This window comes from Neodiprion lecontei, chromosome 6 (genome assembly GCF_021901455.1).
Source record: "Neodiprion lecontei isolate iyNeoLeco1 chromosome 6, iyNeoLeco1.1, whole genome shotgun sequence".
NCBI classification, from domain to species: Eukaryota; Metazoa; Arthropoda; class Insecta; order Hymenoptera; family Diprionidae; genus Neodiprion; species Neodiprion lecontei.
This window is the reverse complement of record NC_060265.1, coordinates 28,138,309-28,152,550: the sequence shown is the minus strand read 5'-3', so window position 1 is coordinate 28,152,550 and position 14,242 is coordinate 28,138,309. Positions and strand designations below refer to the sequence as shown.

The 14,242-nt window shown below is 33.6% G+C and overlaps 3 protein-coding genes across 17 annotated transcripts in view; 2 read left to right on the top strand and 1 right to left on the bottom strand.

Moving 5' to 3' along the window:
- Nucleotides 1-113: 113 nt before the first annotated feature.
- On the top strand, nt 114-6,280 carry LOC107227224 (serine/threonine-protein kinase PAK mbt). Of its 2 annotated transcripts, none has more exons than XM_046743149.1 (5): nt 114-277; nt 1,137-1,981; nt 2,064-3,016; nt 3,169-3,322; nt 3,986-6,280. In XM_046743149.1, the coding sequence occupies exons 2-5, from the start codon at nt 1,157-1,159 to the stop codon at nt 4,145-4,147; spliced, it is 2,094 nt and encodes a 697-aa protein (XP_046599105.1). In that variant the 5' UTR covers nt 114-277; nt 1,137-1,156; the 3' UTR covers nt 4,148-6,280. The 2 variants fall into 2 exon arrangements, with proteins under 2 accessions (XP_046599105.1, XP_015523798.1); XM_015668312.2 differs by lacking the exon at nt 114-277 and adding an exon at nt 344-480.
- A 296-nt stretch (nt 6,281-6,576) lies between these two features.
- Nucleotides 6,577-8,857, top strand: LOC107227225 (glycine N-methyltransferase). 2 transcript variants are annotated; one of them, XM_046743167.1, is made up of 5 exons: nt 6,577-6,713; nt 7,010-7,346; nt 7,869-8,004; nt 8,197-8,317; nt 8,414-8,857. In XM_046743167.1, the coding sequence occupies exons 2-5, from the start codon at nt 7,013-7,015 to the stop codon at nt 8,711-8,713; spliced, it is 891 nt and encodes a 296-aa protein (XP_046599123.1). In that variant the 5' UTR covers nt 6,577-6,713; nt 7,010-7,012; the 3' UTR covers nt 8,714-8,857. The 2 variants fall into 2 exon arrangements, with proteins under 2 accessions (XP_046599123.1, XP_015523799.1); XM_015668313.2 differs by having other exon boundaries at nt 6,654-6,713; nt 6,982-7,346.
- LOC107227207 (potassium voltage-gated channel protein eag) overlaps nt 8,598-14,242 on the bottom strand; it is a 39,293-nt gene continuing 33,648 nt past the window's right edge. For all 13 annotated transcript variants that reach the window (XM_046743127.1, XM_046743124.1, XM_046743134.1 and 10 more), the window contains one exon: nt 8,598-13,814. In XM_046743127.1, coding sequence (XP_046599083.1) covers nt 12,716-13,814 — 1,099 coding nt within the window. In that variant the 3' untranslated portion in view covers nt 8,598-12,715. The remainder of the gene's footprint in view (nt 13,815-14,242) is intronic.

Below are 14,242 nucleotides of genomic sequence, written 5' to 3'. Positions count from 1 at the left end.
AGCCCGGTCTGCAATGGGACGCATAGAATCGCAACACCGCACGTACGCAACACGTGTAAAGAATACCCGTCAATGTGACGATGTATGCGATGTATGCGGCGCATACGCTGCCCATTGTGAGTCTCGGAGTATGATAAATAGAGAGTATATCACTGCTGTCACGTAGTTGATCCATACGTGATATTGTAGAGACCGTAGAGACAGAGCTTAAAGGCTGCTACGCATTTTTTAACAGAGTAACACCCATGAGGATGGCCCTCTTTCGTATGCGATATAGGTAGATACTTAATGCTTTACATATGCTCTACGTCACAGCGCCCCATTTTAATTCCTCGCGGGATTGATGCTTTGTCTACTAGGAGCGCCACCGTGCAAACAACCTGCTGAAGGGATAGACAATAAATTTATGATTAAATTTTGCGTAAAAACTATTTGAATAATTCGAAATAAACGGTGAAAGTTTTATTTGATGCAAGTCGGGTGAGTATCATAGTGAATTCCTTGGGTTGATTCGATCGTGATGTGTTTTTAAAATTAGGCCATCACTTAAGGCGTTGCTGTCACTTGGCTTCCTAAGGCATTAATGATAATAAATCACGATTTCACCGATTTTAACAATACCCACTTAACATTGTTTTATTCAAAGATATTTTCATTCGACTTCAAGGTATTCAGGTTATTGACGGATTCACCGAATTCTTGCGAAACCGTTCGGAATTACACTATTTGTTGTCTGGTACAGGCTAGGCAGTGATACATGTTTGTATTTGCAAGCAATCTGAAGTTGAGCCTGTTGAACAACTGTTAGAATTACATCTAGCATACTTGTTGCAAAAGTTCATTTGTTCAGTTGTTTTTCATTATTCCATGCCAAGTACCGAAGAAAAGTTTCATATCAATTTTTCGAACATTCTCATTATTTAAGTATGTGGGTTTATACAAATTTCCAACACCAATATCAAAAAGCGTTGCTAAGTTCTAAAAGCAAATAGATGTTGCTATAGATAGCCGAGATGTACAAAATTTAATTTCTCAATTATCGATATCAGAAAGTAGTATTAATCGCGCATGAAAAACCTATTTGATTTGATTCGTGTCATGAGATTGAAGTATATGAATATAGGATTTTTTCACAGGAGCCGACTACCCTGCCATCATGTTTGCAAAGAAGAAGAAAAAGCCACAAATTTCAACGCCAACAAATTTTGAACACAGAGTTCACACAGGTTTTGACAAACGTGAGGGTAAATTTGTTGGCTTACCTTTACAATGGGCTTCGATTGTTGGCAACAATCCGACTAATCGACCTTTACCGCTGGTTGATCCGAGTGAAATAACACCCACCGAAATTTTAGACTTGAAAACAATTGTCAGAGGTCATAATGATCCTAGGGTCAGAATACCAGGTGACAAAACCACCGAAAATGGCTTGCCGAAAACAAGCAATGTTGCAAGATCTAATTCTTTGAGGTCATCGAGCCCTCCGAGGCTCAGGAGAGATTACAGAAACAATACGAATCTTCCACCATCTGTCCCTGAGGGGCAGGAAATGACGACAAATACTGTTCAACCTCAAACTTATTCAAATTTTGGAAAACCACACTCCTATACAGATGGCTACAGACAAAGTTCATCAAACTTGCCTTCTAATTTACAAAATTTAAATCCTAACGTACAAAATATGAATTCAAATTCACAGAACGTAAATCCAAATCTACCAAATTTCGTTCCGAATGTTCAAAACATGAATCCAAATATGCAGTCTTCGCCCAATTTGACTCATTTGAACTCGAATAGTCAGAACCTAATGCTCAATTTCCAAAACTTGAGCCCCATTTCAAATTTACAAGGTGTTGGGAATAATCCAAACTTACCAGCTTCAAATCCAAATACTCCTCAGCCTTCAGAACATGATTTCCAAAGACTTAATCAACCGTCTAACAGCAGTCAATCAATGGGTCAATACAACGGGAGCATTCAGGTATGTTTGATTGTGAATAATATCATAACCTGTAACAAAAAGCACAAATCAATCCTTCAGTAATTATAAATTTCACACTCAGGTTGCAAGCGTTGACTCTCCTGCATCCAGAGATCATACCATGTCTCACGGACTTATGGTTCAAAAAATTCAACCAAAGATATCCCCCGTTGGCTCCATAGCTTCGCAGAGATCTTTGAGTCAGCTGAGCTCTCATAATCTCACTAAACATTCTCAAGCTTACGGGGTTCCTGAGAATTCTCAGAATATACACACACACTTCCAGAAGCCAATTGAGTCCTCCCAGTCCATGCATAATTTATCAAAATCTGGAACGACGTCTGCTACTCCTGTCACAACTTCAACCCCTGATCAGAATCAAAACTTGAAGAGTTCCGTGTCATCCGGAAATTTGGCCACTGGATCAGCTAGTAATGCAAACAAGCAAAGTGCTGAGCATAGATTAACGCATGAACAGTTTAGAGCTGCCTTACAGATGGTAGTCAGCCGAGGAGACCCGAGAGAAAATCTGGAAAACTTCTTGAAAATAGGAGAGGGAAGTACCGGCACAGTTTGTATAGCTACAGACAAAAGTACTAACCGTCAAGTGGCGGTGAAAAAAATGGATTTGCGGAAACAACAAAGGAGAGAACTCTTGTTCAATGAAGTTGTGATAATGCGCGATTATCACCATCCAAATATCGTTGAAATGTATGATAGCTTTTTGGTCAATGATGAATTGTGGGTTGTAATGGAATATCTTGAAGGTGGCGCGCTCACAGATATAGTAACGCACTCAAGGATGGATGAAAGTCAAATAGCCACTGTTTGTTCCCAGTGTCTAAAACCTTTGGCATATTTACATTCTCAGGGAGTTATTCATAGAGATATTAAATCTGATTCCATCTTACTTGCCGCGGATGGTAGAGTAAAATTGTCAGACTTTGGATTTTGTGCCCAAGTCTCCCAAGAACTACCAAAAAGAAAGTCCTTGGTCGGCACTCCTTACTGGATGAGTCCTGAAGTAATATCGAGGTACGATACACTATAATTATTACTGTGCCCAATCTTCAAAATTATAAAACTTATCATAGCCGATTATTCCACATAATTATTTCTCATTATCAGCATGAACTGAAGCTACTTGTTCTATGTAAACGCAATATATATATTTCCTCAATAAATAGGTTACCGTATGGTCCAGAAGTTGACATCTGGTCGCTGGGTATCATGATCATAGAGATGGTGGATGGAGAGCCGCCATTCTTTAATGAGCCACCTTTGCAAGCGATGCGAAGAATAAGAGACATGCCACCTCCTAAGTTAAAAAATTCCCACAAGGTAGGCATTATTTCCCCATGCAAATAATAAAGACAAAGTGCTAAAAGATTGTTTAAAAAAAGGGCAAAATTGTGAATCTTTGGTAAAATTGAAACAGTTGTAAGCTGATGAATATAATTTACAAAAAAATGAGCCGTCACGGGACGCCTGGCAGATGTGAAACATCGACATTATTTTGTAAAATTAAAATTAATTATAATTAATAATCAATTTAAAAAAATTAAAATTAATTAAAATTAATAATCAATTAAAAAAAAAAAAACACACCAAATATACGCGTGCTTAATGCACAGATAAATGCACACTTTAATTATAAAAATATAATTAACTTACTGATGACTTGATAGTGTGTCATCGGGTGATTTTGCTTTTTTTGCAGGAGGCTGATCACTTTCACTCTCTAAATCATTACTGTCAGACATTTTATTATCAGAATAATTTGTTTTCAAGTAAAACACAGGTTATGTGTACTGTAGTAAACAAAAACAAAACACTGTATACACTCCGGGAGTATACAATGCACAGTCGATTGCGCACGGCCACACCGTACTACCATCATATAGCGTGGCGACGCGTCGCCACGGCTTGCGTCGCCACGCCAGAAATCTGTTTTACGTGCGGCTATAGATGTTTCACATCAAAATATCCATTTTATGTTCTCAGGTAAGCCCTCGACTCCAAGGTTTCCTTGAAAGAATGTTGGTACGTGATCCTGCCCAACGAGCTACGGCTGCTGAGTTACTTCAACATCCATTTTTGAGGCAGGCTCAAAGCCCCAGCATTCTGATACCACTGATGCGTGGTGCAAGGCATACAACCTGTTGAAATATCCTGTAGAGGTATCCACACAATCTACGAGTTGAAAATTTTTCATTTCAAAAGCAAAAGTAATATTTTACAGATGTTGGAAATTGAACAGAAATCGAATTAACACAAGTAGATACCTCAATAAGAATGGAAAGATCATTTTTGTACAATATTTTCTGACAATGCTGAACAATTTCAGTTTCATTATGTATGTAATAAGACCAATGTCAAGCTACACGTTATAACGATGTTGAAATGCTTGACTCTTGCTTGTAATTTCTATTTTGCACCTGATATTAGAATTGAAATGTTTCGAATATTCCAAATAAGGCATGAATATTAGGTAAATCTTATTACAACATAAAATTATTCTGCTGTAACTATGGCTGCTATCTCTCATGTGATACATTTTTTAACTTCATCTAACTGACCGTCCTCATTTTTTTCTCTTCTTACATTCTCATGTATAATAAATTTGCTAAGAGGCAGCTAAAATTAAATTATAATAGTGATCGTGATAGATATAGTAACAACAGTGTAACGTTACAACCATTACAAAAAAAAGTTCGAGTGTCATTTTTATTCGCAAACACTTCAATTTGCACAGATATTGAAGCATGTGCTTAGGTAAATAAAAATCTAAGCTTTCAGTCCGTGTTATTTATGTTATTGTGAGACACAGCAAGCCCATTTTAAATAACAACTTATATTGTCAGTAACTGGCAGCTTTAAAAAACGAAAATATTTTATACACGATACTATAATAGTAAAAGCCTTATATTCGTTGCATGTAGAAAAAATAGAAACCAACATACCATTTGTAAGTGCCTAATAAGTATGAATAATGTTGATTCAAAAGTAAATTGTAAATATTTAATTTAAAATATTGTGCGTTATAACAGAATATGCATCATCAAAATGCATGGAAAAAAAGGTAATTAAATAGATAATAAATGTTAAACTCCATGATAACTATAAATGTAACTATAACTTATAATTACTGTTAAACTTACACCAGATTATTACAAATTTGAAAAAAGACTGTTGGGACACCCTGTTGAAGGTGGTTGCATATATCTCTTATATTAAAAAAATCTGGTTCGTATACCGATATAATCGAAGCTAGAGTCCTGCAATAAATTGAAGAATCTGCAGAAAAACACATTCTCACATATATGTTACGCTCCAGCACTTTTTAAAAATTATTAAATTTAATATCTTAGATGAATGCTAATATTAAGAAAAAAAATTACATTCCACTTATGGAAGTTGATGCTTGGAATAAAATTAACACGTTTTAGAATCACCGAACATTGAATATCTAAATAAGTAATTGATTTGTCAGTGTTAGAGTTTGTCAGGGTAGGCTGCAAAATAATGCTTAGTATATAACTGATTGTATTTTTCAATGCATTCCAAAAAAGCTGAGATTCTAACAAAGGATGAGATTTTTCTATAAAGCCTTGGAAGTATTAAAATTTAATTGTCACCTACCAATCACCTGTTCACTTTGCATGCACAGTTTTATAGGAAAGTTTTTATGCAAATTGACGTAACATGAAGTATGATAAGGTCCGCATCCTATAATAATTGACGTAATCAAATAATTATTGAAGTTTAAAAAGTGCCTTATATTATAGGGATTTCAAATACAGGCAAACCGTATGAAAGTATTATAGCATATTAAGGGCCAATTACTTATTGAAATTGTTGAATTGTAGCAATATATTATTTCCCTTATAATAATTGAACGTTTTTATTATTCCTTCTTTTCTAACCTCAACTCTGAGCACTGTAGTTGATTAAATTAATAATATCTACTGTATGATCTAGAACACAATAAAATATGATATATACATATACATATATACACACATATATATATATATTTGACCTTTCAATTTTTCTTGTTGTCGGTCAAAGTCTATATATATATATAGAAGAAAATTCAGAAGCTAGGAGTTATTATTAGGTCTGACTTTGACCGACAACAAGAAAAATTGAAAGGTCAATTTTTCTGTTTAAAAGAATAGTTCAAAATCGTTTAAACTTTGTGAATCATCTGGATTTGATGATAAAACGTGTTGAATTAAGCTTAAACGGTCCTCGACATGTTGTATAAAGTAATTGTAAGCAATAAATTGATTACCACTGGATTGAGAAATACTTTTCATGCATTTTAATAGCGTTATTATCAAGTAGACTGCTATACTTTCATCAGACTTCAGAATCATATGACACGTATTACAAATTCTGCATGAGTTTAAATTTATATGATAAGGTTCGGAATCTTTCGATTTTACTAAAACTGTAATTTGTTATTTTGTTTTAGATATAACTCGTAATAGCACAACACAACCATAATTCATCAAACGAAGTTAGTCTAGTTGTCGTTGGAATTTTTGTCTTATTACATGTCCATGTATACACTTCTTCACTACTCATCAGTTCAATGCATGTTGAACTGTAAACAGTAGCTACAGATATGATTCAAGATAAGCAGTAGAGTATAAATAAGGGTAGCTTTTTTTGAGCAACTGAGTGTAGTCAGTGCCACTGCTGGATAAACTTCATACATTTTTCTGTAAGTAGTTACAAACTATCATCAATTCAAAGTGATGTTTCTATCCCTGCTCGAGTTCCATACATTTGTCTGTAATTATTTTGAAGTTCGTATACATTTTTGATATCTATATTTTGATAGAAGAATGAATGAGTGAATGATATATTTTTTTTTTAATTTTCAATTTTTGGAGTATTGCAAAGTAAGTTCAATGAAAGAACAATTTGTTTTCAAGATTGAAATATTTCTTTCCAGTCTAAAATTGATATCTTCTTATTTTAACTTTGAGTGTTGTGCGGTTGGATCATTTTTACTAGATAATGGTAGACTCCGTATTTCGCACTCGCTCTCTTGGAACAGCAGCGGAAGGTGTAAGGGATCAGTACGCTGATGGCAAGGCGGCAAAGGTATGGGAAGTCTTCATTGGTGACCAAAAGTCACGTACCCAAAATTACAAGGACTTTATAGTGAGTTTGTTGAGACAAAACGGTTGTCAGCGAATTCTTGATGTTGCCTGTGGAACTGGAATAGATTCAATAATGCTTCTGGAAGAAGGATTTGAAGTTGTTAGTGTTGATGCATCGGACAAAATGTTAAAATATGCACTGAAAGCCAGGTGGGCACGCCGCAAGGAATCAGCTTTTGATAATTGGAGTAAGTAACATTTGTCTTCAAGAAACAAGTACAGAAATTTTTGCTATCAATACAACTTTGAATGACCTCCACTTACAGATGATTCAAGATGTTATTCTAAACTTACTTAAACGTTAAACTGCAAAGAATCAATTTTAAAAGCATGCAGATAGCTATAAAAATAATGGTACACATATTTTCAATAACTATCTCTAGTTCATCTTGGTAGCTAGTCAACGTGGCAAAATAAATTGCAACATACGTTAAACAGATTAAATATGCCTAAGAATAATTCGCAGATACGGTACTAATTTTTCCCAAAGTGGAAAAGGTCAATGGGCTATCGCTTTAGCGAGTTAAATGAGAAATGTGATCTCCTTGTCCAACGTTATGCAATAACATAAATATGAAGTCATTGTGAAATTTATGAAACGTATTATATCACTCTGGCACGTACGTAAAGTCATAGAGCTGAACAGAGAAAAAATTTTAATATAGTTTCAACACTTCTCAATTAATTTTTAAATAGAAATTTTTTTTCAGTTATTGAAGAAGCAAACTGGTTAACACTAGCTGATGACATTAGATACTTAATTGGAGAAGGGTTTGATGCTGTTGTCTGTCTAGGAAACAGTTTTGCCCACATGCCTGACTCGTTTGGAGATCAAAGGGAACAAAAGTACACAAACAAGATTACTTTCCACAATTTTTAAATAAACATTTTCTAAAGAGATCAGAGCGTCAAGTTTGAGCTACATGTTTGGAAATTAAATATGCTTTCTTCAGTCATTGAGAATTTACAGTATTATATATATAAATACAATACTTACAACTATGAAAACCGTTTGAAATAATTCATTTTGTATTCCAGGCAGGCACTTGCAAACTTTGAGCGTTGTGTAAAGCCGGGTGGATTGTTACTAATTGATCACAGAAACTATGATGATATAATTGCAACAGGATTCACTCCATCCAAATGCATATATTATAATGTAAGTTCCTGATAACTTTTTTTTTTATACTGATGGAATTCGACCAAGATATCAGTTTGCAATATTCATTATAATACCTTAAACCTTTGGTTTCAGAGTTCACATATGACTGACATTAAAACCTCGATATTGTTTGTGAGCGGAAAAGCAGCTATAGTAGCATTAGATTACTTGATTGATTTAGGTGATGGAGAAATTTCTAATGATCATAATTCTGAGCGCATAAGTGAGTTTAGATTATCTTATTACCCTCACAGACTTTCAATTTTTCGAGATATGCTGAATGAGGCTTTTCACTATACTGCAAAGCATACCATCTACGGTGACTTCAAGCCACTAGATCAAATCAAAAATCCAGGTTTCTATATTCATGTTCTACAAAAAAGAGACGAATAGATATTAAATGTGAATTAGTTCAGACTGAGTTAAAATTCGGAGGAGTAATTGAATCGGAAAATCATCGATACCTCGAAATCTTGTTATTGTTGTACAAAAATTAGAGTTGTAACATGAAATGAAATATACGATACATTTTGCAAATCCTCGCTAAATTATCTACCAATTCATAACTTCCTCAATACTTTCAACTGTTGCATACACATATATCTCCAAAAGATTGTAAATGTACAGGCGCTGTACTAGGATTTGTACAGGGAAAATGGATAGAGAACTTTTTTTTTTTTCATTTTGAGTATATTTTCAATATACAAGTATGCGTTTGTCATTGAAAGGCTTGTGTGGGAATTCTGTTAATTGATCAGAAGATCCCAATTGTAGAATAAAAATGCACTGCATTTAAATTTCTTATACTTTTCATAAGTTTTTTTTTTCATTATTTTAGCAATAGTTATTGATATTCGTGATTCCATGCTTGCTTTAGATTTAATAATAATTACTAAAAAATTGACTAAAGACTCTCAATTGTCAACAATTTATATCATACGTGTGTGTAAGATATCGTAGATATATTTAACGCACGTTGCATATTAACAACTTTTTACCAATGAAAAATAAGAAACAAGTTCAACTCTGATTTACATTCTTTGGTTTGCATATATATATATACTATAATTTTGCGAAATTATATTCTCACATATGCAGGTACTTAATTCTACTTAAGAAATTAGATCTTTGGAATTTTTTTTATAACGTTCGAATTTTATGTTCATATACATTCCGCATAGATTATTGCATTGTTAGCGTTGACCAACATTATTCAAAGTGTTGAAAAAAGAAAACATGTTGGAAATAGTAAGTTCGTGTCATATACGACATCGTCTTTGGTGAAAAAATCATGATATTATAAATAGTACATGTTCCACAGTTGATTGACAGAAATCATTTGAAGTGAAAAATTTTTTAAGTAAGCAATCGCTTTTTCCTAAACAATAAGACCCTCAAGGTTTAATTGTTATAATTGCATTTGTCATACTTCAGAACGTAAATGGATTACAGATATCTTACATATTTGTACTATGCTTTGATTGTGGGATATCATTTAAATTCATTCTTTTGTTAGATATTCACATAGCTGCAGAGTTGCTAACTTGCAACAAATTATATATATATATATATATTTTCTTAGTTTCATCATTTTAATTTATATCTTACATAGCAAACATATTGCTGTATAAGATCTTAAATTACAATTTCAGAATTGTTTTATCACATAAAATAATAAATACCTGGTTCTTTTATACAATACAGAAGTGACTTTTATCAATTGAGTAATATATGACTTTCTTAAACACATGTCAATGCATGTCCGTTGTTATTACAGTTCAAATATTTATTATAAGCATTAAATTGTTTATAATTAAATTGTATTTGGACATTACAGAGTTGTATGTTAAAACGCTTCTCTGTAGAGTAATAATTATACATCTAACAAGAATTCATGTCACTTTGTATTGCAGAATGTTTGCTGCAACTTTTCATTACAATTTACAAGAATGGTACAAAGTTTACGATTTAATAAATATAGTAGGTATATGTATGTCTTGTCAATGTTGAGGAATGTAATAAAATATTACAGGCTGCTTAGCAATAAAGGCAATTGGATTATGACTTTGAAACCAGTTTGTAGAGAGCTACAGCAATTGGCCGCTAAACGTTCATATAATGTCTGCTTTTGACTATTCATTTACCCATAATATTTATATTGTAATATTTGTAATATAATACCTAGTATTGCTATATTTGGCTACTGGGAGTGCCGAGTATGCAGGTTTCATTTTTCATTTCGCTTAAATGTTCCCTGGTAATACGAAAATAATATAAAAATTAATAAACTTCTTTCATCAACCCAGAATGCACAGAATTAGAAAATATCTATTAATAACGCATGTTAATACCAGAGAGGTTTACCAGAGAAATAAAAGTATTTACAACTACTTTTTTCTAATTAGTGAACTCATGAGCTTGAATTATGATATTTACATACATATGATGTTAAGTTGCAGGATGTTCAAATGTTCCAAGGAGGATGCTTTATATTCTTTATACCAAACCTACCACACCTCCTTACAAGAGACATAATATAACAAAACATCTCTGATATTACCATTCATTAGCACTAAATAACAACAATAGATTTAACTACTTCAATCAACTGATCAATACCAGACAAACAGGTTTGCTTCACGCTTGCTGGCTATAACAAGTTTTTTCTTAGCTTTTAACTTTAGTTCCTCATTAAATTATGTTATTTAGGCAGATCTATCGCTAAGCATCAAATATAAAATTTCTAAAAATTTCTCAGGCATCCCGAGTAAAAACCTAACTTTTTTTCATATCTTATAGTAGACCGTATCATAAACTTTCCTAATAAAATTTATTTATTAATTTATTTTTATGTATACATACATGCATTATTTATATATACACCTGTATATATCTTATGTATATTTACATATACATATACATACAAATAAGTTTTTAACGAATTTTTAGGTGTTTCTGTTCGATTTAATTATAAGTCAAAGGTGAGTAACTACTCATTCGATATCTTAATTAATCATAAGAATTAAATTATTCCATATTTTTAACATTTCGATGTCCGAAAAAGTCATCGCAAGCTATTATTGCACAAATGTGGCCTTACTCCATATCACATTCTGCAGCTTCAGCTACTTTGCATAATGTCTGTCATAATTACATTGTCATATTTATAAGATGTATTTAGCAAGCAAAATCAAATGAAAGGCAATTCCTACATCGGACTTATAGAATATCAAGTTATGCTCATAAAACTGCTGCTAAGTAATACGCTGATTATCATTCGGTTGCATGCCTCAGATTTCGAGATTTCCTTTTTATTGCTTATCAGAGATGATTATCTGAGATGGTAAGTAGGATGTCTTTACATTTATCCTTTTATACAACACACACTTATGTCTTAGAGTCTACACTTCAGTTGCAGATTATCATATCTCAGTGATTCAGAGTAAAAGCAAACCCTGCACGATTTGGTCCACAGATTTGAATGTATCATCGATTCCTAAGCATCGTTTATCAATCCAGAACTTAGATGGAAGTAATATAATATGTATTGTTAATGAGTATAAGAAAGTTGTACAAACTAAAAATTAACTTGAACACCAACATCATTCCATAATTGATCGTGTCAACTTCAGTTCGGTTATCCAAGTTATTTATGAACGTAAAAAGATCGAAGTTCACTATAGCAATTTGTAGTATGTGAGGAAATAATGTTGTTTTTACAGCAAAAATAAAATTTCACCAAAGAGGTTCAACTGTTTTTAACCAATTAGCAAATTCTATTGGATTTTATAATTTACGTATCGGTACTATCATGTCTTAATTACGTTGAACTTAGCAGCAAATTTACTAAGTCTAAACGGATATTCTAAAGCCCTCCTACAATAACAAGATCTTAAGTTGAACATTCATTTTTCCAAGACAATAATTCTCCAATTGAGAAACTTTGCCGATCTGATTTTGCGCCACAAAATTAATAATGCAGCCATAATAATCAGGTAAGATGTAAATTCATCGACTGACATAATTCGATGAGTATGAAAGATATAAAATGATACAGAAAAACGTTATGCTTGGACTGTACAAGTTTTTTGACAGATAAACTAATACACAATATGTGTGTGATGAAAGTCTAGCTTCCGATACAAGTCTAAAATTACAATGGTGCCATATGATATCGCAAACGTCATTAAATATTCATGCGATTGTAAGGTATAAAAATCTGAAATGCAACTAGAATTTGGTGGTATTATGAAACAATTATTATTATACAAGCAACCTATGTCAGAGATTAAATATCGAAATATATTCGAAGATGACTTTGCGGCGCAAAAACTAGACCATGTATTTTGCAACTTCGCTATTTACTGATAATTTCTTAGAATGGTAAGCGAATTTTCATGAATATTCTCTAGGTCTGGGTGGTGGTCGCTTACGTTCTAATCTTTCGGTCCGCTCTAACCTTTCCGTTCGTGCTTCTGCGCTTGACGTTACAGATTCTTCAGCAGGTTCGAGCATTTGTGTAGTTTCAGTCGCATCCGTAGGACTCACAGGCTGCGTAGCTAGAGGGGCTTGAGGAGCTGCACCTTTATTTCGCGATTTGCTCCTACGTTTTCTCAAAATTAATGGTCCCAAAGGATTCACGTCATCCCGAGAGGTTGAGGCCTGGGCTAAACGTTCGAACAACTCTTTGCTAACTTCTTTAGGGGCTTTATATTCACTAGGACAGCTCATAAGTCTATCTGAAACTTCTTTAGAACGATCAGAATGCGATTGCGTATATTCTTGAAATTTGAAACGATCGCACGATTGCTCTTTGTTAGAATCTACAGACTTTTGTTCTGTACTATCTCCTTGTGTTGCAGAACTGACGCTCTGCAAATGAGTCGATGTAGAATTATTTTGATTATGCGCAGGAACTACAGTCATTGGTGTGCTACTAACAGAGACGCGATTCATCAGAGTCTGTAACATGTCTTCTATCTTTGCTAATCTCTGATTAACCTTTTGAACTTCCAACTTTAAATCAACCTTAACTTCTAAAACAGCAGATAAAATCTCCCTGTCATTATGCGGTTGTGATATCAGACCTCCGTCATAACTTTCCAGTCTTCTGAGACTTAATTGTTTGGAATCTGCACTTAAATTTTGTACATGTGTTGATTCTTTCAAATTTTCCGTATCACTGACTTCCTCGATAGTTGCACCAGTACTCCCTAGCTTAGCTAGCTTTGGGAAAACTTTATTAGTACTTGCACTTGAGCTAGGTCTTGAATCTCTGGCGCTTAGAGAACGTTTGAAAGTATCATTCATGCCTGTTTCATTACTAGAGTCTAGACTAGAACTGCCTAGTAAACGGCCCCACTTGCTAGGTCGTGTACGATTAGCATTGTTCTCATCACTCGACGACATTTTTCTGGAATGCAAAGATTCCCCATCCTTATTTTCTTTGTTGTCCGCTTTTTCAACATCTGTGTTATGTCTCTCTCGGCGGAACCTGTACCAAAACACACAAAGGATTCTGTTAATAAGATTTACGAAGCTAGAAATAGCAAATAATAAAAATACAAACGTATTTAAGAAGTACCGTAAATTTTTTTTCGATACAAAGCTACAAGGCTAGGGTACAGCTCCAGCGGTGTTCACGAGCAACCTACAAGGTGCCTACAGGGTTAAAAATTATAGTATATATATATATATATATATGTGTGTGTATGAAAGTACAGGATTGTTCATTTGATTTATCATTATACTATACAGAGCTGCTGCCTTGTTTACCAAAAAATTTAAAGCTTCCGGGTCATGCAGTTATTTTTAGATTAAATAGTACACTTTCTTTAGGGACGGTAGCGAATCGTGTTCCATTTGTAGACCAAATCATGCTTCTTGAGACAACAAATCAACGATCAGGTAACGATTTTTGTG